This window comes from Ostrea edulis, chromosome 1, assembly GCF_947568905.1.
Source record: "Ostrea edulis chromosome 1, xbOstEdul1.1, whole genome shotgun sequence".
Lineage (NCBI taxonomy): Eukaryota > Metazoa > Mollusca > Bivalvia > Ostreida > Ostreidae > Ostrea > Ostrea edulis.
Window position 1 is genome coordinate 87354886 of NC_079164.1, and position 24675 is coordinate 87379560.

Below are 24675 nucleotides of genomic sequence, written 5' to 3' on the forward strand. Positions count from 1 at the left end.
TTTGTAATTTTTGTGGTGTTTTATTGTACAGTTAAGAAGATAGTGGTACAAAGTTAAAATATACAAGATACCTCAATCACAATTTTTGTTATATGAATGCTATCCTCTATGTACTTTCATTATTCAATAGTATTATTTTAAAGGTGTGGTTTTTCGATATGTTTTTCCATCTGATTCACATTCGTATCGCATCAAAAGTTTAATGTATAAGTGCCTTGCCTTTTGACTTGACAGCATATCAGATGAAAAATCATTATGTGACCACACACATGATAAACAAGTTAAATTAGTAAATGTTCTATTGCACTTCATGTAAAATATTCGTTATGCGTAGTCACACTGGCCAATTACAGTTTGTCAACTTTAAAGTGAACTCAAACCAAACTACAGTGAAAACTGCCTAATCTGACACCTGTGCAACCTATTTTCGCTGAGCATTTTATTTTCATTCTGAATATCATATTTTCATTTCCAATGTTTATTCTGACACACTGTGCATTCAGACAAACACTTTGTCTACCAGTGCCTGTCAGATTAGACAGGTTTCACCTGAATTACTACAAACACACTAGCTTGAAAGTGAACTCAAACCAAAATAATCTTGACCAAGCACACTCCCAATAGAAATGCATGATTTCAGTCTCGTGGTTGGGTCACAAAAATCAAGGATTGAAAAAGAGTCTTCTGGAAAATGAGCTGGCAAATTTGATGATCTCTGGCTCACTGACGGAGTTCAGGTGATTGATCTGTATAGAAATAAAACCACAATGTGTTACTGATATTGCTAGGGTGGATGCATTATGAAGAGGATATTTCAGGCGAGTGAATCCTTAGATGGAAGGACCCCTTTCCTTGATTTAGAAAAACGTGAAGCATCTTACTTTTCTCACGATTTCTTCGAAGTCCTCGTTGAAGGCCAAGTTACGCATGAGATATACAAACGACTGTATGAATCGAGAACCAAAAATCCCATGATAACTCACTGCAACTGAAATAAAGAATGAGTCCGATATTGTTGAACACATGCAAAAGGTAATTCAGTAATTTTGTTTCGAAATTCATGAAGCTAAATCCCTACCATCTTGCACCGCGTTGACAACGAACATGTCTGTCCTCATGTGTTCCGAGGTGGTTGATGATGTAAGAATCTCATAATTCTTTTTCTCTGCACCCAATAATTTTGATTTCGCTGCAACTGAAAATGCATTATATGTGTTTCGTTATGTGTATTACAAAATTAATTGGTTGTTAAGTGAAAAGAATGTTGAATGATTCTGAGAATTTCTTACCATCGTCACAAGCTTGAAAAATAAATATCTTGGGTTTCCGTCTAAGACTGCTGCAATGTTCAAAATCAAACGTAGAAATAATAGTGTCTATATCAATCCTGTATCCATCAATTCCGTAAATTCGTTCTCCGTCACCACGTGACATAAATACCATGACATAGCAGTCTATGGACGTATGGTCACGTGTCCGTTCCTCCTCCAATAAACTAGAAAGGCCCTACCAAGAGAAAACCAGGGTTTGATATCTTAAATATTTGATCTACGACTTTTTCCAGATAGTTCAAGTTAGTTGAAGGTTTAGAAGTAACAAACTTAAACTAATATGAATAAAGCTTTTGTACATGCAAGTACTGTAATTTGAATATGAAGCATTATAGTATATGCCATAGTTTCCACCAACTTAATTGATTTCTTTTACTAGGCAGACAAATTTGTTGCACCTGAAGATAAATTTCGATCTATCAGAAAAACCTGAGACTTTTTATCACACGTGGTGTACAGGAACATATTGCTACCTCTAACGTGAGGTTGCTGTGCTGTTTTGTCTGGAAATGGAGTTGTTTGAACAAAACGTCTAAGCTGGTGGTATCTTGCTGAGATCGCTTCATCCTTTCATCGTCCACCTCACCATCGAACTGGAAGTTGTTGATGATGACTAATCTGCCTAGAGGTCTTCTCGTCATCGGATACATCCTTGACCACTCCTGTCAGAGGATAAAAGTGTTCATTTTGAGCATTTGGTTGATCAATGGGCTAGCATTTTCATTCGTCCATAGAGCAGTTATAAAAGACATTGTATACATACCTCACGCAAGCTAGCTGGAGAGCTGCGAGACTTGCAAATTTTAAAATTTAGCGATTGGGCATGCTCCTGCTCTGAGGGCCAGTCTGACACGATAAAAACAAGTTTTCATTAACATGGAAACAACATGGTATCAACATGTATTATTAAGCTGTAAGAACAATAATATTTCCGTGCTAACTATTATATTTGTTAATGGTAGTTAAAAGTCCTGACGTCGCAATGTACCACAAATTTTGACCTATAAGCGGGGTAGCAGTGGGGTTCTTTATCGTGGATACAATGCCTTGTAACAAGTCATTCTCTCACCAGAGGGCGCGCTACGCAAGCTTCACTTTCACCTCTGTTATCGTCTGATAAATAGTTCGGCTAACCACATCATCTCGCACGGACAAAATGACGTCTTTGACTCCAACAGAAAGGCACGTTTCTGTTCTTTGTGCAATGTCAGATTTTCATCATTATAATCTCGCTAGTTTTTTTTTTAATGTAGAGTCCATAGTTACGAAGTGAAAGTGAAATAATACATTTGACAAGACAAAATAGTTCCATAAATATGAAGGTTGCACTAACGTAATACATAAATGTATGTTTTTTTTTATGAAAATGATGCAGATTTATTTTATTTTCAAAGACGCTCTGTTTTTACAAAATTCTTGTAAATTAGACGATAACAGAGGTGTTGTGGAGCGTAGCGTAACGCCCTCTGGTGAGAGATTGGTAACAAGTAGACATTTGTCAATAACTATAGCCAGAGACATATAGAGCACATTTTATGTCTCCGCTATAGCTTAGTGGTGCTTACTACTAGGTAAAACGAAATCCTCCTCCACAATGGCTAACTTTTGGAAATCTTTACATTCCAGTGGGAATTCACATGTTTTGTGTTGTTCTTGGAATTCACTGATCGACTCGACGGGTTCTCGCCTAACCTCTGCAGACATACTTCTCTGTAGCAGGGGTTTGTCTGTTGCCCGCTTACTCTGAAATCCGTGCAGCGCGTTGTATTTTGTTTCGAGATCGTCCATTTGACCTCCTGGACTGTTGAAAATAGATTACGTTATTAGAGAATGCTATTTATAAAGAAATAATGTATTCCAGATTTGTTAGACGCATCTTTTCTAAAATAAAAGAAGAGGAGGGATTAAGTAACGTTCCATAAATTGATATTGATAACCGTAAAAAGACCAAGTTTTATTCATTAATCACAGTTTGGCGTCAACGATCTTTAAGACCTTTCTTAAAATTTCAAATACTTTGCAAATGTTGATGAGTACCAAATTGTCCGAGTATGGTTAAATATGGTCGCGTCTAGTCCACTAATTTTGCTTATCTAACGACGTTTACTCCATGCCCACTGGTAGTGAATAAAAAGGCGAATTTGAATATAGTTGTGTCAAAGATGAGGAAAAACAAGTCAGCCATTTCTTTACCAGAGGATATCTGAGAGGTTGTGCTGAAAGGTTTCCTCCAAAACATCGAAGAACGCCCTGAAAGCTCTCTTGCCTCGCTTTGGAATAATGTCCATCAGCTTTCGTACTTTATTTTCTCGGGTGTTTTCAGACTACAAATTTATTAATTAAGTTAATTTATATACTTCTGAATGCATATTGCTTGAAACAGTGTGGAAAAAATATGAAATTAAACCGTTTTCTGAACGAAAAAAATGCCAGGCTAAACATTTGTTGAATGTATGAACAATATCCATTTCAATTCCATTTAATAAGCCTATAAAGTGACCAATCATATTCATGGAAGTTTAGTTCACATATTGTGATCTTATATTAAGCCTATAAAGTGACCAATCATATTCATGGAAGTTTAGTTCACATATTGTGATATTATATTAAGCCTATAAAGTGACCAATCATATTCATGGAAGTTTAGTTCACATATTGTGATCTTATATTAAGCCTATAAAGTGACCAATCATATTCATGGAAGTTTAGTTCACATATTGTGATCTTATATTAAGCCTATAAAGTGACCAATCATATTCATGGAAGTTTAGTTCACATATTGTGATATTATATTAAGCCTATAAAGTGACCAATCATATTCATGGAAGTTTAGTTCACATATTGTGATCTTATATTAAGCCTATAAAGTGACCAATCATATTCATGGAAGTTTAGTTCACATATTGTGATCTTATATTCATCATGACAATGTCATATATGGGCGTGGCTATTAAGCTACACACACTTAGTTTCTGTGAATGAAGTCTGTATACTAATGTTATTGGTGACGTCATAACCTACAGGAACAAGTGTCTGTACAACCAGTAGACAGAAAACAAAATTTTGTGATGTGAAAATTAAAAAAACAACAACACCGCATTATATAATAGCTGTGATAGTGAAAGTACAGACGGTTTAAAATTTTAGTCACTTGGAGCTATAACGGACTTCATTTCATGAATTGGGTTAAGAATTTCATTTTTAGAAATGATATCTTATGCTGCACATTCTATGTAATAGCTTGTTACAATACTTAAACATTCTGTTTAGTCGTATAGTGCCAGGGCCCAGCTAAAAGTCGATCAAAAAATAATAGGGATTTTTCCGAATTCATTTCTGCATATCTTGGGAAGTATACGGAATTTCGAGATGAACTTTGGTAGTAATGTAGATTGATTATGTATGAATATATTATAATACAAAGTAGAATTTTATATCAATTGGGTTATTAGTTTTACATCGGCTAACTTGGGTACCCTATATATAGAGTTCTATACCTTTACTCTTTAATAGTAAATAATTTGACCCCAAGCGATGCAATAGCCTGTGGGATAATCTTTATTTGCGAATTTTTTTTTTTATTTATATGCAATAAATCTTGATGTATATTTGATAATCTTGTTATTTATATGCGATAAATTTTTATTCATATTTGACTATCTTGTTATTCATATTTGACAATTCTTGATTTATATTCGATAATTTTGATATTAATATTCGATAATCTTGTTATTCATATGTGATGCTATTGATATTTATGTGCGATAAATCTTGATTTATATTCGATAATTTTGTTATTTACATTCGATAAATTGAACAAGATTATCGAATATAAATCAAAATTTTGTCGAATATGAATAATAAGACTATCCAATATAGATCAAGATTTATCGCATATAAATAAAAAAAAAAAATTCGCATATAAATATCAAGATTATTGAATGTACATCAATATTTTCACATATAGATATCAAGATTATCGAATATAAATCAAGATTTTCGCATATAAATATCAAGATTATCGAATATAAATCAAGATTTTCGCATATGAATAACAAGATTATTGAATATAAATCATGATTTGTATAATACTGCAAACTTTTACACGCCATACACAACTTCAAACTTATTTTAAAACACTTAGCATAATTCAATCTTGTGTTCTTCCTGTTCTTGAATGAGAACCACTTTGAATAATTACTATACAATATATCGTTCTCTGTGCCTTGATTAAAAATACTTCGGATATATACATTTATCATGCAACTATATGATTCTTCGTGTCTTTACAGAGGTCCACTTTACGTATAAGCTAGACTACTTTAGATGATTATCAACATACATTTGTACTTTTCTTGGTACTTTTGCAAGTGTCACCCTAGATAATTACCAATATTTCGTTCTTTACGCCTTTACTGAATGTCACTTTGGATAATTACCAATATTTCGTTCTTTACTGAATATCACATTGAATAATTACCAATATTTCGTTCTTTACTGAATATCACATTAGTTAATTACCAATATTTCGTTCTTTATACCTTTACTGAATGCCACTCTAGATATAATTACCAATATTTCGTTCTTTACGCCTTTACTGAATATCACATTAGATGATTACCAATATTTCATTCTTTACTGAATATCACATTAGATGATTACCAATATTTCATTCTTTACTGAATATCACATTAGATGATTACCAATATTTCGTTCTTTACTGAATATCACATTGAATAATTACCAATATTTCGTTCTTTACTGAATATCACATTAAATAATTACCAATATTTCGTTCTTTACTGAATATCACATTAGATGATTACCAATATTTCGTTCTTTACTGAATATCACATTGAATAATTACCATTATTTCGTTCTTTACTGAATATCACATTAAATAATTACCAATATTTCGTTCTTTACTGAATATCACATTAGATGATTACCAATATTTCGTTCTTCATGCCCTCACTGAGGACCTCCTTCTGATACAGTCGGTCACACACTGTGTCCACGTCTACCAGGTCACGTGTGAAGATACTTCTACTTTTCCTCAGTATTCCTCTTTGTCTTTCGTCCATCTTTACATGTATCAGGGAATCACCAGTGAAAACCTCTATCAGTAGAAGTCATGGAATTGAAGTTCGTTTTTTGTTTTTGTTTTTTAAATTAAATTAGCAGGACAACTAGCGTTTTTGTTTTCATCCAAAAATCACCATAAGGATGACATTACGTATAAACACATTTAAAGAAAAAGTCTTCAATTAAACAATAAAATGCCTTCTTTGTTGTTTCATCGGGTTATAAAAGTAGCTAGCATTGCAGGAAAAACGCATGCAATTTTTTTTCCTGCAATAATTGCTATCTTCATCACCCGATGAAACAACAAAGAACGTTTTATTGTTTATATTTATATTTTTATGCATTATTTAAAAATACAAACTAGAATTAAGATCTAAAAGAGCATATGGTCGACCCATTTGTTACGTTAATGGAACAGCCAATGTACCCTTTGACCTTGATGACTCTCCATATTTGGTAATGATTTTACAGACAGGTGGTACTAGAAAACCGGAGCCAACTAGTTCGCAACAAACATGTATTTATTGCATAGTGAAAGCAATGTCAATTTCAAAAGAAATATAAGAGAAAAGATTCAGTGAATGTAAATATTATAATGTGAATAACATTAGAATTAGATGTACATTCGTTGCCAACATATATATCTTACATGTATGTTGACCGCTATGGTCCTTGGGATAACATATTATTATTATCAAACCTTCGGCCCTCGAGCTGATATGTAGCCACTCAGACTGATATGTGGATATGTAGCCACTCAGACTGATATGTAGCCACTCAGACTGATATGTACCCACTCAGACTGATATGTAGATATGTAGCCACTCAGACTGATGTGTACCCACTCAGACTGATATGTAGCCACTCAGACTGATATGTACCCACTCAGACTGATATGTAGATATGTAGCCTCTCAGAATGATATGTGGATATGTAGCCACTCAGACTGATATGTGGATATGTAGCCACTCAGACTGATATGTGGATATGTAGCCACTCAGACTGATATGTAGCCACTCAGACTGATATGTGGATATGTAGCCACTCAGACTGATATGTACCCACTCAGACTGATATGTGGATATGTAGTCACTCAGACTGATATGTACCCACTCAGACTGATATGTGGATATGTAGCCACTCAGACTGATATGTACCCACTCAGACTGATATGTGGATATGTAGCCACTCAGACTGATATGTACCCACTCAGACTGATATGTGGATATGTAGTCACTCAGACTGATATGTGGATATGTAGCCACTCAGACTGATATGTGGATATGTAGCCACTCAGACTGATATGTGGGCACTCAGACTGATATGTAGCCACTCAGACTGATATGTGGATATGTAGCCACTCAGACTGATATGTGGATATATTGCCACTCAGACTGATATGTGACCACTCAGACTGATATGTAGCCACTCAGACTAATATGTAGCCACTCAGACCACAGCCACTCAGACTAATATGTAGCCACTCAGACTGATATGTAGCCACTCAGACTGATATGTGGCCACTCAGACGGATATGTAGCCACTCAGACTGATATGTAGCCACTCAGACTAATATGTAGCCACTCAGACCACAGCCACTCAGACTGAAATGTAGCCACTCAGACTGATATGTAGCCACTCAGACCACAGCCACTCAGACTGATATGTAGCCACTCAGACTGATATGTGGCCACTCAGACGGATATGTAGCCACTCAGACTGATATGTAGCCACTCAGACTGATATGTAGCCACTCAGACTAATATGTAGCCACTCAGACTGATATGTAGCCACTCAAACTGATATGTAGCCACTCAGACTGATATATGACCACTCAGACTGACATGTAGCCACTCAGACTGATATGTGGATATGTAGCCACTCAGACTAATATGTAGCCACTCAGACCACAGCCACTCAGACTGATATGTAGCCACTCAGACTGATATGTAGCCACTTAGACCACAGCCACTCAGACTGATATGTAGCCACTCAGACTGATATGTAATCACTCAGACTGATATGTGACCACTCAGACTGATATGTAGCCACTCAGACTGATATGACATACGAAATGGATGTTAGCATGTAATATTCTTTATGTATGTGATAGTGTTATTTGATGTTGATTTTAATTTCTTTCAGATGTCATTAAAAGTTATGAAATAACTTTCAATAAAATGTAACTATTTAAAAAAAAAACCCCAATTAATTCCGCTTAAAATTATAATGAAGCAGTCAGATAAACATATTGAACAAATTCATATTTAAGCATAGCCTAGCAAATATAAACTTTAACTTTAAACTCTTAACCCTTTATCAATTAAATATGTCAAAAAGCCAATTGGTTAGTTTTTTCCCCACTAAGGCCTTTAACCCCTTTGTCTATGAGTAGAGTTTCACATTTGGTTAGACTGCACAGGTAGTGGTAGAAAGATATTTCTTACAGGATTTGGAATCACTGACAGTAAGTTGAATTTGACATTTCATACTTTTAACATTTCAGATATAACTAATATAATATTAATCTATGATTAATAGTGTGAAAAGAGATGTCTGAGAGAGATAAATTAGTTACTGTTTTAAACATTTTATTGTCATAGGGTTTCAGTGATTAAGGATATTTTTATACGTTTGTATTATAAGACACTGTAGTAAAGTGTATAATATTGTTTGTAGATCGTATACATAGAGCTTTATTAACAATATATCAATCGAATCTATTGGGAAAGGATTCAGTCCATAGTTGGTAGGTTACTTGTAAAATAATCGTACAGGGGTTTGAACAGTCTCGATTGAAGTCAGCATTTCGCAAATTCTATGGTCGTTATAACGATCTAGTTCGTCAATACAACCTCGCATTGGGTCAAATGCTGTCTGACGTGTTTCATACCGATTGTTAAGCCGATCTTGGCACACTGATTTTGATTGCGGATAACTCCGTTTACCTGATCAGGATATAGGGCTCACGGCGGGTGTGACCGGTCAACAGGGGATGCTTACTCCTCCTAGGCACCTGATCCCACCTCTGGTGTGTCCAGGGGTCCGTGTTTGCCCAGCTATCTATTTGGTATTGCTTATAGGAGTTATGATATTGATCACTGTTCGTTATCTTCACCTTGCACTTGTATCTTTGTATTTATATTAAGAATTAATATAAATGCTGAAAGTTATCTCCATGTATGTAAATAAGTTCAAACTATAGTATTTGAATGATATTGTGTAAAGGGGAATAACTCTAGCATTGCCGTTTGTCTAGTAATGTATGTGTCTATGTTTTTATGATAAATTAGTCTACAATGTAAATATATATTATAATATTCTTTCCATGTACTGATTGTTATATATGTACTTAATTTCTCTTTATATGATGTTTTGCAGAATCCAAATAAGTAAATATGCCAGAATAAACCAATAGAAAATACCAATTCATCTTATCGTTTACCACTTCAACTCCGTTACACGTATTATGCTACATGTGCAGAGCGAGGTATATCGTAAGTGTTTCACGTGTCTGGAGTGGTGTATTATTACTCGTCATACTTCATGTGCGAGATGTGAAATGTTTCGTCGGGCGATTATACATATTTCAAATACTTGTCCATGTTGTATTTTTACACGGATTCGAAGTACCTGCATGCTAACTTTCGGTTTCGTGTTTAAACATGAAACCTCTTACAAATGACACGGTAAGAAGACACATGAAGATGACAGCAAAGATGGATATATCGAAGATGTAAGCTTTAAATACATGACGTGATTAGTCTGACAAATCCATTCTGTTTAAAAGCAGACATTTTATTTTGATTGTCACAACAATCAAAAGGTTTGATTTTAATCAGACCGGGGAAAATCGATTCGTTTCTCACAGATATTCAAAGATAGACGTACATTTTTGTTTCATCTATATTGGATAATCAAATATATTAATAATCAATCCATCAATATATATATATATATATATATATATATATATATATATATACACACACACACACACACATATATATATATTAGAGAATACATTATGTATGTCTGTTGATTGATGACTGATACAGATCTTATCTAAAATAGCATTGAACTATAACCACACATTACAATATGTAAAAGCGCATGAGAATAGAATTGTATGTATGTGTATAAAAAAACCCCATTACTTATAGAATGAAAGTAATCTTTATTCATTCTATATAAAGTAAGTTGGGACAGTTTACGCATTATTAAACCGCGAAGCTTCAGTAACAAGACAATAGCAAAAACTGTATAAAAACTCTCAATTATAATTCTGTGCAACCCGATGAATCGTGATCATAGAAAACGTGTTGTGGTTGTCTAGTTTATATATTCGGGAGAGTTGATGAATATATTATATGATGAAATCGGATTTGACTGACGATATTGGACAGGATGTTAGTTTGGTTCCCCGGGGGTCGAACACTAAAGTTTCATTATAAACTAATTAACAAATTCATCCTAATTAAGCGCTACACATATGTGTAGTTTCAAAACTTGAATTAGAACTCCCTAGAAATGAGTATGCTTAGGTCAGAAGTGGATAAAACACGTCCAGCAGCAACACAGTTCACTGAGTTAACCCACCCACATCAATTCATTGTCAAAACAGTTCACTGAGCTACCCCTCCAACACCAACCCACTGTCAAAACACTTTACGGACTTACCCCACCCGGCCACACCAACTCACTGTCAAAACAGTTCACTGAGTTACCCCACCCGGCCACACCAACCCACTGTCAAAACAGCTTACTGAGTTACCCCACTCATACCCACCCACTGTCAAAACTGCTTACTGAGTTACCCAACCCACATCAGTCCAGTGTCAAAACACCTTATATTGATTTACCCCTACCCACATCAACCCAATGTCAAAACAGCTTACTGAGTTACCCCACCCACACCAACCCACTGTCATAACAGGTTATTGAGTTACCCAACCCACATCAATCCAGTGTCAAAACAGCTTACTGAGTTACCCCACCCACATCAACCCACGGTTAAAACAGCTGAGTTACCCCGGCCACACCAAACCACTGTCAAAACAGCTCATTGAGTTACCCCACCCACACCAATCCACTGTCAAAACAGCTTACTGAGTTACCCCACCCACACCAATCCACTATCAAAATAGCTCATTGAGTTGCCTCATCCACACCAATCCACTATCAAAACAGCTCATTGAGTTACCCCACCCACACCAATCCACTGTCAAAACAGCTTACTGAGTTACCCCACCCACACCAATCCACTATCAAAACATCTCATTGAGTTGCCTCATCCACACCAATCCACTATCAAAACAGCTCATTGAGTTACCCCACCCACTGTCAAAACAGCTTACTGAGTTACCCCACCCACATCAGTTCAGTGTCAAAACAGATTATACTGAGCTACCCCACCCACATCAACCCACGGTTAAAACAGCTTACTGAGTTACCCCACCCACACCAATCCACTATCAAAACAGCTCATTGAGTTGCCTCATCCACACCAATCCACTATCAAAACAGCTCATTGAGTTGCCTCATCCACACCAATCCACTATCAAAACAGCTCATTGAGTTGCCTCATCCACACCAATCCACTGTCAAAACAGCTTACTGAGTTACCCCACCCACACCAATCCACTATCAAAACATCTCATTGAGTTGCCTCATCCACACCAATCCACTATCAAAACAGCTCATTGAGTTACCCCACCCACTGTCAAAACAGCTTACTGAGTTACCCCACCCACATCAGTTCAGTGTCAAAACAGATTATACTGAGCTACCCCACCCACATCAACCCACGGTTAAAACAGCTTACTGAGTTACCCCACCCACACCAATCCACTATCAAAACAGCTCATTGAGTTGCCTCATCCACACCAATCCACTATCAAAACAGCTCATTGAGTTGCCTCATCCACACCAATCCACTATCAAAACAGCTCATTGAGTTGCCTCATCCACACCAATCCACTGTCAAAACAGCTTACTGAGTTACCCCACCCACACCAATCCACTATCAAAACATCTCATTGAGTTGCCTCATCCATACCAATCCACTATCAAAACAGCTCATTGAGTTACCCCACCCACTGTCAAAACAGCTTACTGAGTTACCCCACCCACATCAGTTCAGTGTCAAAACAGATTATACTGAGCTACCCCACCCACATCAACCCACGGTTAAAACAGCTTACTGAGTTACCCCACCCACACCAATCCACTATCAAAACAGCTCATTGAGTTACCCCACCCACACCAACCCACTGTTAAAATAGCTCACTGAGTTACCTCATCCATACCAACCCACTGTCAAAACCTTACTGAGTTACCCCACCCACACCAACTCACTGTCAAAACAACTTAAATACTGAGTTGCCCCACTCACATAAATCTACGGTCAAAACAGCTTACTGAGTTACTCCACCCACACCAACCCACTGTCAAATTTGATGACTTTTGATTTTAACGGTGAAAGATTATGATATCCCAGATCCACAAACGCATATAGGATGACCCGGAAAAATTCAAACGGGGGAGAGACCCACAAGGGATATTACAGAGCTTCATTACGTACGGCGCAGCTAGTCCTCTTTCGTGAAGTTTTTCCCCGTAAAACCCCTCTACACTGTCCACAGGCCTATAACCTTGGGTTTGAGAAATTTCGAAAATTGCGCAGTCCCACTCTCGCGTATCTCGACAAAGCTCTGAACGGTAACTTTCGTAATACGCGGAAGAGTTGGTTATCGGTATAATAATTATGATTAAATCTTAATTTCAGAGAGAGAGAGAGAGAGAGAGAGAGAGAGAGAGAGAGAGAGAGAGAAACATTGTCTGCTATTGAATAAAGAAGACATCGGTCGGAAAAGCCCTTATATCTTCAATTTTACCACGTGATAACTGATAATTTAAGAAAATATCTTATGACCAAGTGATGAAAAAATAAGTCTGTCTGATAGGCCTAATCAAATATCAATCACAAGGTCATGTATTCAGGTTTTATAAACCGTGGAAAGACTTTACATATTGATTATGAAAATCTACAAGAAATGAAAAATAAGAAAATTACAGTGTTTGCAAATTTTGATCTTAGTCATAATATATTTTGTGAATAGGGTCACGGGTCTCTATATTCTCTTTAGAGAAGTCGAGAGGCATAGCCTTCATCGACTTCTCTTCGCAAGCATTTTCAACATGTCCCCTGTCCCGGGTTTACGTTAACTGGTCTTGGGAGTTGTCAAAATAGGGGACCAGTTAAGAAAACGTAAACAGAGTTGTGATTTAAACCCGGGACAGGGTACATGTTGAAAATGGATTAAAAGCAAGTAAGTGTTATTTCCTTGTGACGGTTTTGTGCATTACTGCTAAATGTTTGAAAACAAGTTGTGTATTGCGTAAATCCAGGCACATCTGAGTCGAAACGTCGGTCGAAGCATAAACCGTCACCGACTCCGGCATTTACATGTTTTCCAGAATCAAAATATGAATGCTTGCGAAGAGAAGTCGATGAAGGCTATGCCTCTCGACTTCTCTAAAGAGAATAGGGTCTCTACTCTGACCGACTACTGCAACAAAAGCAACAAGACAATATAAGAATGAAAATAAAATAGAGCGATGTTCAGTACATGCATAATTAAATCTACAATTGCAGATAATTCGAGTGCATGAAATGTTGTCACTTACCAGAAATTGTAATCTTTTTATATATATAGCGAGATAGAAAATTTGCTCAACATGCAGAATTTTAAAATATCGCGCGGAAATTATCGGTGAATCCCCTAAAATTCCCGTGCTGCTCGATCCCGACTGTAATTGATTAAAGCGATAAAACAATGGGACTCTGTATTTGATGCATTACAAATGTTAGGTTGAATGTAGAAAAATATTATCACAAATTCAAACAACAAAAACCTGGACACAATATTGTAAATACAGTTGTAATGTTCTTTTTTTATACACAATTGAATTATCGCGCGGGTTTCTGGTTAATCTAGGGGAACCACAGAATATTTCTGCCTTTGATACTTTTCCTATATATAGATACAGAGCGAGACCGGATGTCGGGCATTACATTGAACATTAGAAACATTTTAAGTACTACGACATTACCAGTAGTACACATGTATTTATGTAAGATAAACTTTATACTATAGCAGGTAACAATTATTCAGTTTTATGTAATGTAGATTTTTCAGACTTAAAATATTATGAATGAATTAAAATATATCCTAACAATCTACGAAAAACAAGGAAAATCAGCGCTTGTACAAGACAATAATCAAGTAATTCGGTCATTTCTGCTCAATGCTAATCATACCGATATACAATATACATTGTCACGTGACTGTATACGGGGTGACTGATCACAACTATAGATAAAGCTGTTGTGTGCAGGGGGTATTCTAGGGTGATGTTGCTCTTGGTTTGTATCTAACAATTATTTTAATGCTATAAATATTTGTAAATTGTGTATTTGTGATTAATTAAAATACAAATATTATTCAAATGCACTTAGGTGAAACACATAAACATGTTCAAATGATCCTGAATAATAATCGATGACCCTCAAAGCATATATATATATATATCCACTTACTGAAAGTCACGTAATATTTAAAAAATTAAATTTAACGCTTGAAAAATTTTAAAACTGGAAGCTAATAAGATATATTTGTCCAACTCGAATGTATTCGTGCTTCAAACTACGAAATGCTTGTCTATAATCTCTGCCGGTATTCTCGATTATGTCCCCAAACACTTGTACATACAATTGATACGCTCTGGAAATGATAAAGTGATTATAAATATATATAAACTGAAGTTGGTCGTTTTGTTACTAATACCCCCCACCCACCCCCCCAAAAACCCTGAAGGTATATATATTAACTGAACATCCAATGACGTAGAAGTTCATTTTCTGATTAGATGTGAAACGTTGAATTCTACTCATTATAGACCACCATTCTTTTTCAATTTCAGATTTAACGAAGAACAGTTTTATTCTGGTTTTTTAAACATTTTTGAAGATATTGTACTAAATGATGAGGGCGAAATCAAAGATGATATAGCTAGGTACAACACGACACACTTTTCTAAAAGTTTGTTTTATTCGTATGCCATTTGATAACTACGTTGATATGAATTTGCAGACTATTATTTCTGTTATTTATATCCATTTTTCGTTGTCTTTGTTGATATTACCTTTGGTGTTTAGGATTGGGAATAAGGATTGTATGTACACATATATATATATGTTAAATAAGCTTAGGGTATTTAATTCTTCTCTGTATATCAGCGAGGGAACAATACGATGCAGACAATTTCGACATGCACATGCAAATACATGTAAATCTGGGTATAGTTTATTAATCATATTGTGTTTGTCGCAAATTTAAAAGCTGTACTTTCTTTTCTTAATTATAGTATTTTATTTAGCTATAAATAGGCCAACGATTGATTCTCGTACACATTCAATTACTGGGAACAACGGCGTCAATATGTATTATATCTACTGCCCGTCTTAAACATACGATAAAAACAGTCAAAACATGTAAAATGTAAGCTTTGCGCTATTTAAAATCAACCCATGCATGTCAAGACAACCAGCGAGCCGACAGCATGTGACCTTTCTGTAGGAAACCATTGAAAGTTTAGACGCACACACGTGAGGTCAGCTCATGTTGCACCATCTGCAAAGTGTTAACATCTACTCTCAACTTGACATATTCCTCGGTAAGTTTGAATGTATGTACTGTATATCATATAGTATAGAGATCTGCCATATTCTGTATGCACGATATACCATGCCTGGAGTTTTGTTTTTGCCACACTCCACACCCTGTGAAATTCACTGGAGTGGAAAGGGAGCATATTTTAGTTTCTTAGATATGGGACAATGACGAGTTTCAAAATAAGGGTAGGAAATTAACTTTTTTTCTATACTTACACAACTTATTTTTAATCTAATATTTTTACACCGGTCATATTCCAGTGGTGAGTGACCAGGATATCACAAAAGAATTAAATCTAATAGATTAGAATTTAAGAAAAAATCTTTAAATTGATTTGAAACGTTTTTTGTTGTTGTTGTTGTAATTTTTAAGTTAGAAAGTCCAAACGTAGAAAGGAAGTGGTTGGGGGTCGGGGGGTCAGCAAACTTGCTTATTGGGTGATTGTCCACCACCCCCCAACTATTTTTAGCCGCAATAGTAGTGAATGGGCATAATGTAAGCTTAAGAGTTATGAATGGGAATTATTTAGTGAAGTACTGAGCAGTAATAGTAAAAGACCCTCTCCATAATTCAAGAAAATGAAGTAAATGAATTTTTTTAGGCACTCGTGGGAGGGATGGTGCTGAATCAACACATTTCAAAGAATTATTTTTATAATGAACTTTAAAGTTAAAGTTTAAAATGTTGAAAGATTTATAATTCTAACCAACTATCCATTTATGTATGTTGACAGCATCCTGTCCTCATTTCCTTTCATTATATTCCACACAATAAGGTAAACTAATGTGCATCCAATTAAATGTTATGAAAAAAAACCCCACATACTTAATGCATTTCATTTTTATCTCAGAATTTACTTCCCCCCACCCCCCAATAAATAAATAAATACATAACTAGCCAAACAAACAAGATAAATTGAAGAAAAAAACATTCATGCAATGTCTTACACTGCTGTGGAGAGAGGCTAAAACCCTCCCATTTTAATCTGTCTCATGTGCTACCCAATAAAATACTAGATTTACCTCTGTGAATTGATCAATAATATTGATAGCTTATATCAATCTATAATTGATAAAAAAGATCCTCAGCTATTTTAATAAAAACACATATAGGAAATGTCATTGCTAAGGCCATGCATTACACAGTGTTAAAATGTCATGAAGTGATTATCTGGCATTGCAGGTCATAAATAAATTTGACCTCATTCTTGGCGCTTATGACAGGAAAATTTTCCTCCCACCTAAGGGGATGAAGGGGCTTTGACAGATGTGTGTGCAACTAAAGTAGAACAAACAGATTGAACCAAATTCCAACACACCTATTTGTACCGGATGAGGGTGTTGAGTTACATTATTCTAAAATAAAGAGTGACAGTTGGGGGATAGATAAGTTATGAAGCACAGAGACTCCACGACTCCATGACTCCACTCCACTCCACTCCATAAATTACCCCAAGCCAGCCAAATGTACCTCACGTGAATTTCATGTGAAAATTTTAAACATGAATTTCAAGTGAAAAGAGCATCAAATGTGAAATCTCACGAATTTCCAATCTCTACCCAGATTTATCGTTCCTTACACTAACATAGTGAACGTCTCAAAATTACTTAGTACTGTTATTCCATGTGTAAATCAACTTTTTCACGACTAATAAAAATAAAACTAGAAACTACTCCATGAAATATCGGGAAAATGTAGGATAAGCATTTTATTTCCCAATTATTACATTGAATGCATATAAAGTGCGAGCAATACCCGTGTTTCAACACAATTCAATGCTTCCTTGTGTCATAGAAAGGCTTGACATTTGCTTAATATTAATTTATTTGTGTATAATTTGGCAACTGAAATCGAAACCATAGTTTATTTGAGCATTTTTACCGTTTTACAAGTAGATACTGTCACGTGCTAATGTCCAAGAATAAGGCAGATGTTATATTTACAGTTTATTTACAAATATACACATATTTACACACAACATTTATGTTGAACAACTTAAAATAGTTGAAGTTCAATATACACATCAGTCCATCTGCTTACGGAGCAGAACTGACATCCATCTGTATTAAACGCCAATACAGAACTGACTCAAACTTGGTCATGCCCCTCAAACTTCAAGGTTCCCAGCCAAAATCATAAAGCACCGATAATGGCTAACCTTAATCAGGAATATAAACAATGAACCCTTATATTCCCATGAGAACATCGGCGACCACCAGTGTAGGACCCTGACAGACATATCCCGTTACCCATAGTGATAGCAGTATAGAGCAATAAATGCTGAGCATGCATACAAGATAAACAAATAAACAGAATTAGTGAAACTTCAAAATTATGACAATACGTTGACAGAGGTGTATATATATATATATATATATATATATATATATATATATATATATATATATATATATGTGTGTGTGTTTGTGTGTGTGTGTGGGGGGGGGGGGGTAGAGATTCGAGAATTTCACGTGAAGATTTTAACATGGATTTCGTGTGAAGAAATATCAAATGTGAAAAAAATTTATGTGAATTTCACGTAATATTCACGTTAATTTGTAAACGTAGAATTCACGTAAAACTGTTAATGGGTTTCACGCAAACTTTGATATTCTGAATCTCGTGTAAGCTCTATCGACCATAGGTACAAATGAAAGGTGAAGATAACGAACAGTGATCAAACTCACAACTCCCACAAGCAATACAAAATAGAGAGTTGGGCAAACACGGACCCCTGGACACACCAGAGGTGGGATCATTGCCTTGGAGGAGTATGCATCCCCTGTCGACCCGTCACACCCGCCTGATCAGGTAAACGGAGTTATCCGTAGTCAAAATCAGTGTGCTAAGAACGGCCTAACAATCGGTATGAGACACGTCAGACAGTGTTTGACCCAGTGATAGGTTGTATTGCCGAACTAGATCGTTATAACGACCATAGAATTTGCAAAATGCTGACTTCAATCCAGACTGTTCCATATGCATCAACTTGTTTGTCAGTAGCTTGCCTCGATTTGAAAACTGATTATACACAGAACAAGCTCTTGCGTATCGAATCATTTGAGAGATATAAACACCATATGCAGGTGATAATGGAATATTGCTACATAAATATGGGAAGTTGACGATGGAGAAGTTCAAATCATCCCGTTTGTCATACAATTGAGTTGTCAGTTTGCCGTTAATGTCTACTTTCAATAAAATATCTAAGTATGAAGCAGAAGTGGACGACTTCGTGATGTCTTTTATTTCGAGCTCACAGGGATATATCGAATCGACATATGAATGAAAGTTATTATTATTAATAGACAAAACGTCGTCGATACATAAAAAAGGAGCGAAACTCTGTATTCAATCTGCAGATGATTTATTGATTGACCTTTGTGCATGACTGTCGTCATTCTTTTAAACTCTAAAAAGATGTACACGTACTTACACAATGAAATGACTAGATAATTTAAGACAATTTCTCTATAAAGCTTTAAGGGTCCTTGTAAAGCTATGAAGGAGATGTTCGGGAGTAAAACCACCACAGTGCAAATAATCAGCTAACTTAACTACACTTCCTGAACAAGCCCACCTAAGACTCGACAGTAAGTTATTTCGAAATTCCTAAAACTTAAATTAATCAATACACGTGAATAAAGCTGATGTGTACAGATTTCAGCTTAATGGGTAGTTTACTTATTTTAACCACCTCTGACCTGAAAAAAATACTCAAAAGCATATTGGCGGAACTGTCATGGCTTTTTATTTGAAACAACATTCATCGTTAACATGCCACTCGCATGTTCATGCTCTATGCGCCGATCTTACCACCTGTAAGCTTTTGGCAGCATAGCATTCACAAATATTCAACAAACCATATCAGAGCTGGGGGACCTGGAAACAACAGTATCCCTCAGCAAATCGTTTTCTGTCAAAATTGCGTCAACACGTTAGAAAGATTGACAAAGGCAAGTCTATAGATTTCTTCACCAGTCTCTAATAGCCATGACGATTTCTGAAATTGAAAGAAAACTGACAGCAGAAAATGAGTTCATCAAATTATACAATAGAATTGGACCTTCAAACCAACCATAATATTTAAGGGAGGGATGGGAGGGGAATTCGTCTGCACTTGCCCGAGAATGAAAATGAAAAGGCCGAGAGCGCATGCTTAAGTTAGGACTATTTATGGACTTAGTCTGGTGTCAAGAAAAGGACAGCAAAATTCCAGAAAAATTGAATTGCACTTCAAAATATTCAAGTATATCAAATTCGTCATTCTCAATAACTGAATTTATCGCAAAGGGATAAATTTGATTCTTCAAAAAACAGTAATTGAACCAGGCTAACCTAATAGCTGAACGATCATAAACTCTAACCTCACAAAAGGGGGTTACCACACCAAAGTACTTCAAGGAGTCTTTTATTAGTGGGGTTTGGTATAATGTCTGGTATGGTCAGTTATGGCGATGTAAATCAAATTGGGCAATATGTCGGAGTCGAATCCATGCCAGGCATAAGAGATGACTAAGCTCACTGTATCTTTCAACATCTGTAAATGCTGTGACTATTGATGGCCTCCGGGGGTTGGATGGGGCCACAATAGGGGATCAAAGTTTTACATACAAACATATAGGAAATATCTTTAAACATATTCTTAAGAACCACTGAGTCAGAAAAGCTGAAATTTACATGAAAGTTTCCTGACATAGTGCAGATTCGAGTTTGTTCAAATCATGGACCCGGGTGGTCGGATGGGGCTACAATAGGGGATCAAATTTTTACATACAAATATATATGGAAAGTCTTTAAAAATCTTCTTTTCCAGAACCACTGCGCCAGAAAAGCTGATTTTTACATGAAAGCTTCCTGACATAGTGCAGATTCAAGTTTGTTCAAATCATGGCTCCAAGCGGTTGGATGGGGCCACAATAGGGGATCAAAGTTCTACATACAAACATATAGGAAAAATCTTCTCAAGAACCACTTAGCCAGAAAAGCTGAGATTTACATGAAAGTTTTCTGACATAATGCAGATTTAAGTTTGTTCAAATCATGGACCCCGGAGGTTTGATGGGGCCACAAAAGGGGATCAAAGTTTTACATACAAATATATTAGGAAAATCTTTCAAAATCTTCTTCTCAAGAACCACTGAGCCAGAAAAGCTGATATTTACATGAAAGCTTTCTGACATATTTCAGATTTCAGTTTGTTAAAATCATGGCACTTAGGGGTAGGGTGGGGTCACAAGGGGGGATCAAAGTTTTGCATACAAATATATAGGGAAAATCTTTAAATATAAGCCAAGGTGACTCAGGTGAGCGATGTGGCCCTTGGGCCTCTTGTCTTTTGCGTCAGACTTTTGATATTTGACGAATACCTAGGGGCGGATCCATGAATTTTTGAAAGGGATGACTACCATTAATTTTGACTTTCAAAGGGGGGGGGGGATCCCACCCTTGACCCCTGGTACCGATAAGTGATCACTTCATACAGATACATTGGATAGTGACACCCGGTGTTTGGTAGATCTGGAGGTGGCGTACCAACTAGGAGTTAATTGGTAGGAGTATTTCTCTCCCTTTCATAATTATATTTGGACTACTTTTAATACTTTCATGTAGTTCTGTTCTCATCTAGCTACAATATGAATATCAGTAAAAGTGATGGATGCTCCCAGAAATGCATCTAACCAATTAACTCCAACATATAAGGAATGACTCGTGCAATGATCAATAACTGTTAAAATGAAGTTTTTTCTCCATATATAAAGTATGTGTTAAGTGACGTTTACCTTTACAAAATGACTTTGAGTGACCTTTGTCTGAAAACCATTTGCTTAATGGTCCAAAAATCCCTGTCCCAAGGAATATTTTCGATTAATTATGATAAATTCTGATGAAAGGTTTAGGATATACGAGATCGGACGAACATTGAGACACGACGGCGACTATATACTCCCCCAAAAGTTTTGGGGTGGTATGGGGTGGTGTGGGACTTGCCAAGGCTATTCTTAGAAGCGATCAAATCTCAGAAAATAAATCTGACCCGAACTTTCTGCCTTAATCCTGGTGCTCCAAATGACAGATAAATCGGCCAATGCGAAAGCTTCTTTCCATTTGAAAAAACCCCTCATATAACCATGTTATACTGGTTATCGTTCCAGGTGACTGGTAACGGACCTACTATAACGATAGCGATACATTCCATGGGTCCATACGCAGTACAATGTTGCATGAGTGATATATCCTTTCCTGGTCCTTGCTTTTTACATGTCACATGGTTTGAAGGACTAACACCAACAGTTAATGTGGTCCGACATATCGAGCCAACAAAATACTCAAGACCTCAAATAGACTGTAAAGTCTTTTCGAGCCCCATGTGACCTGAAATACGATTGTTATGCAATTGTTGAATAATTTATTTCTATATGAAATTCGGTACCACTAAATGGAATAGATACCCACAGTCTCTAAAGGAAGTTGGGTATATTGTTGTTACCCTGGTCTGTCTGTCTGTTTGTCTATCTGTCACACTTTCTTCTTCTTCCTCAAACTCCTTTTTTATTTTAATCAGTTACCAATTAAGTTTTTGGAATATGATAGATGGTGTCATTCAGATGTGCAATAAGGTTTCGGATTTTTCAATCTTACCCTGAGGGCAAAATAGGGGTGAAAACAATGGGGTAACCGTTTAAAAAACCCAACCTAGCTCCCAGAGCTCACCATACATTTAACACAAAAGTGAAATAATCTTTTGGAGATGATTGGTAGTGGCCTGTAGATGTGGAATAAGGTTTCAGAATTTTCCTTTTTATCCTAGGGGTTGGAAAACGACGGTTTTTTTCTTCAAAAGAATAGGACTGGTTCCTAGAATCCCTCTTACAATTCATGCAGTTAGTCAAATCATCTTTTGGAATATGATTAGCGGTGTCTTGTTGATGTGCAATAGGATTAGAATTTTCATTTTCATCCTGGGGTCAAATAGCGGTAAAATAATGTTGTTTCAACATCCCCTCCCTGGTTCCCAGAACTCCTCTGACATTTTACACAGTAGCCAAATAATCTTTTGGAAGGTGATTGGTGGTGTCCTATAGATGTGCAATATATTTTCTGAATGTTCATTTTCACCCGGGGTGCCAACTAGGGGTTGAAAACCGGTGCTTATTACTTCAAATAGAAAAACCCGGTTCCCAGAACTCATTTTACATTTTATTCAGTAGTTAAATCAACTTTTGGGAGATGATTTGTCGTATCCTTTAGATGTACAATAAGTTTTCGGAATTTTCTTTTTCACCTTGAGGAGCAAATGGGGTGAAAGAACAACGAACAGAAGCCTGTGTTCAGTGCATTATGTCGTATGCAAAAAGAATATATCTGCCTTAAGAGTTGGAATCTCAACGAATCTAAGGATATATGAACAATCCAAAAATGGTGGGAATTGGGATGACCCTTGGTACTGGACCATCAGAATACTCGATGCGTCTTGATATATGCAACAGGGATATATATGGTGTAGGGGTCAGGACCTCATTTGTTTTCAACATATTTTAACATGAAATAGGGTTTGGGATGACCACAGGCTATTTGCCGTAAAGAATTTGGTTTAAATAACTTACTATCAATTCTTGAGAACAATTATATGTATTTCAATGAAATGATCTATAGACTACAGGGAACCAAAGTTACGTCGACTTATGCAATGCTTGTTTTAGGATTTTTAGAAGAAAAATTGTACTCTATTGTTAGGGGAAATTGGAACATAACTTTGAAACTTTTATCAGGACATGGAAACGCTATTTAGAAGACTGCTTTATCATATGGGACAAAGGTGAAGATCAACTTACAAGATTTTTCAATTTTCTTAATATTCTGAGCCCTACATTGAATTTACAAGGGAATCGGATAGAAATAAGTTAGCATTCCTTGACGTTATTTATGGTAATAAAAAAAAGAACGTAGCATTGTAACCGATGTTTTTGTTGTTGTTGCAAAATTACGGATACCACACAAAGATTCGTGCCACCCTAAACATACCAGAAATAATATTCATATAACTTAGCTATACATTTTTGCACGAGAGTATTGGACTCAGAATTTCTGGATATTCGTCTTGCGGAATTGAATTATTAAGTTGCTTGACAGGGATGTATTTTTCTTAGATTATGGTTCCTAGCTTTAGGAACATGAAATCATATTTGTTGGGTATAATACATTCGTCATATCTATCTATCTATCTATCTATCTATCTATCTATCTATCTATCTATCTATCTATTTATCTATCTATCTTATCTATCTAATCTATCTATCTATCTAATCTATCTCTCTATCTAATCTATCTATCTATCTATCTAAAATGATCAACGACACAAACAACCGTGAATTGTCCAATTTTCAGGACGACCTGTCCCTTCTTCAGGACGATAGAAAAGAAAACTAAATTGAAAAGTAAAATAACACTACAACTAAACAACAAACAAAACGTCCACATATTAAAATCATCGAGTGTAATATGTGGCAATAGAAATGTCT

General features: G+C 36.0%; 2 protein-coding genes across 4 annotated transcripts in view; one reads left to right on the top strand and one right to left on the bottom strand.

Moving 5' to 3' along the window:
* LOC125676287 (caspase-6-like) lies at positions 1-14194 on the bottom strand. Of its 2 annotated transcripts, XM_048914182.2 has the most exons (10): positions 14106-14194; positions 6281-6450; positions 3525-3655; positions 2897-3132; positions 2095-2177; positions 1805-1993; positions 1290-1506; positions 1079-1195; positions 882-988; positions 1-746 (listed from the first exon to the last, which is right to left on the bottom strand). In XM_048914182.2, exons 2-10 carry the CDS (start codon positions 6413-6415, stop codon positions 663-665), a joined length of 1299 nt encoding a protein of 432 aa, XP_048770139.1. In that variant the 5' UTR covers positions 6416-6450; positions 14106-14194; the 3' UTR covers positions 1-662. The 2 variants fall into 2 exon arrangements, with proteins under 2 accessions (XP_048770139.1, XP_048770132.1); XM_048914175.2 differs by lacking the exon at positions 14106-14194 and having other exon boundaries at positions 6281-7221.
* Positions 10050-24675, top strand: part of LOC125676270 (uncharacterized) — a 19487-nt gene continuing 4861 nt past the window's right edge. The window contains exon 1 of one of the 2 annotated variants that reach the window (XM_048914161.2): positions 10050-10152. Coding sequence is in view for 1 of the 2 variants with exons in the window: in XM_056164506.1 (XP_056020481.1) it covers positions 16318-16338 (21 nt within the window). In the remaining variant the exon portion in view is untranslated. Of the gene's footprint in view, positions 10153-16172; positions 16339-24675 lie in introns of those variants that run through there. The other variant, XM_056164506.1, reaches the window with a different exon arrangement.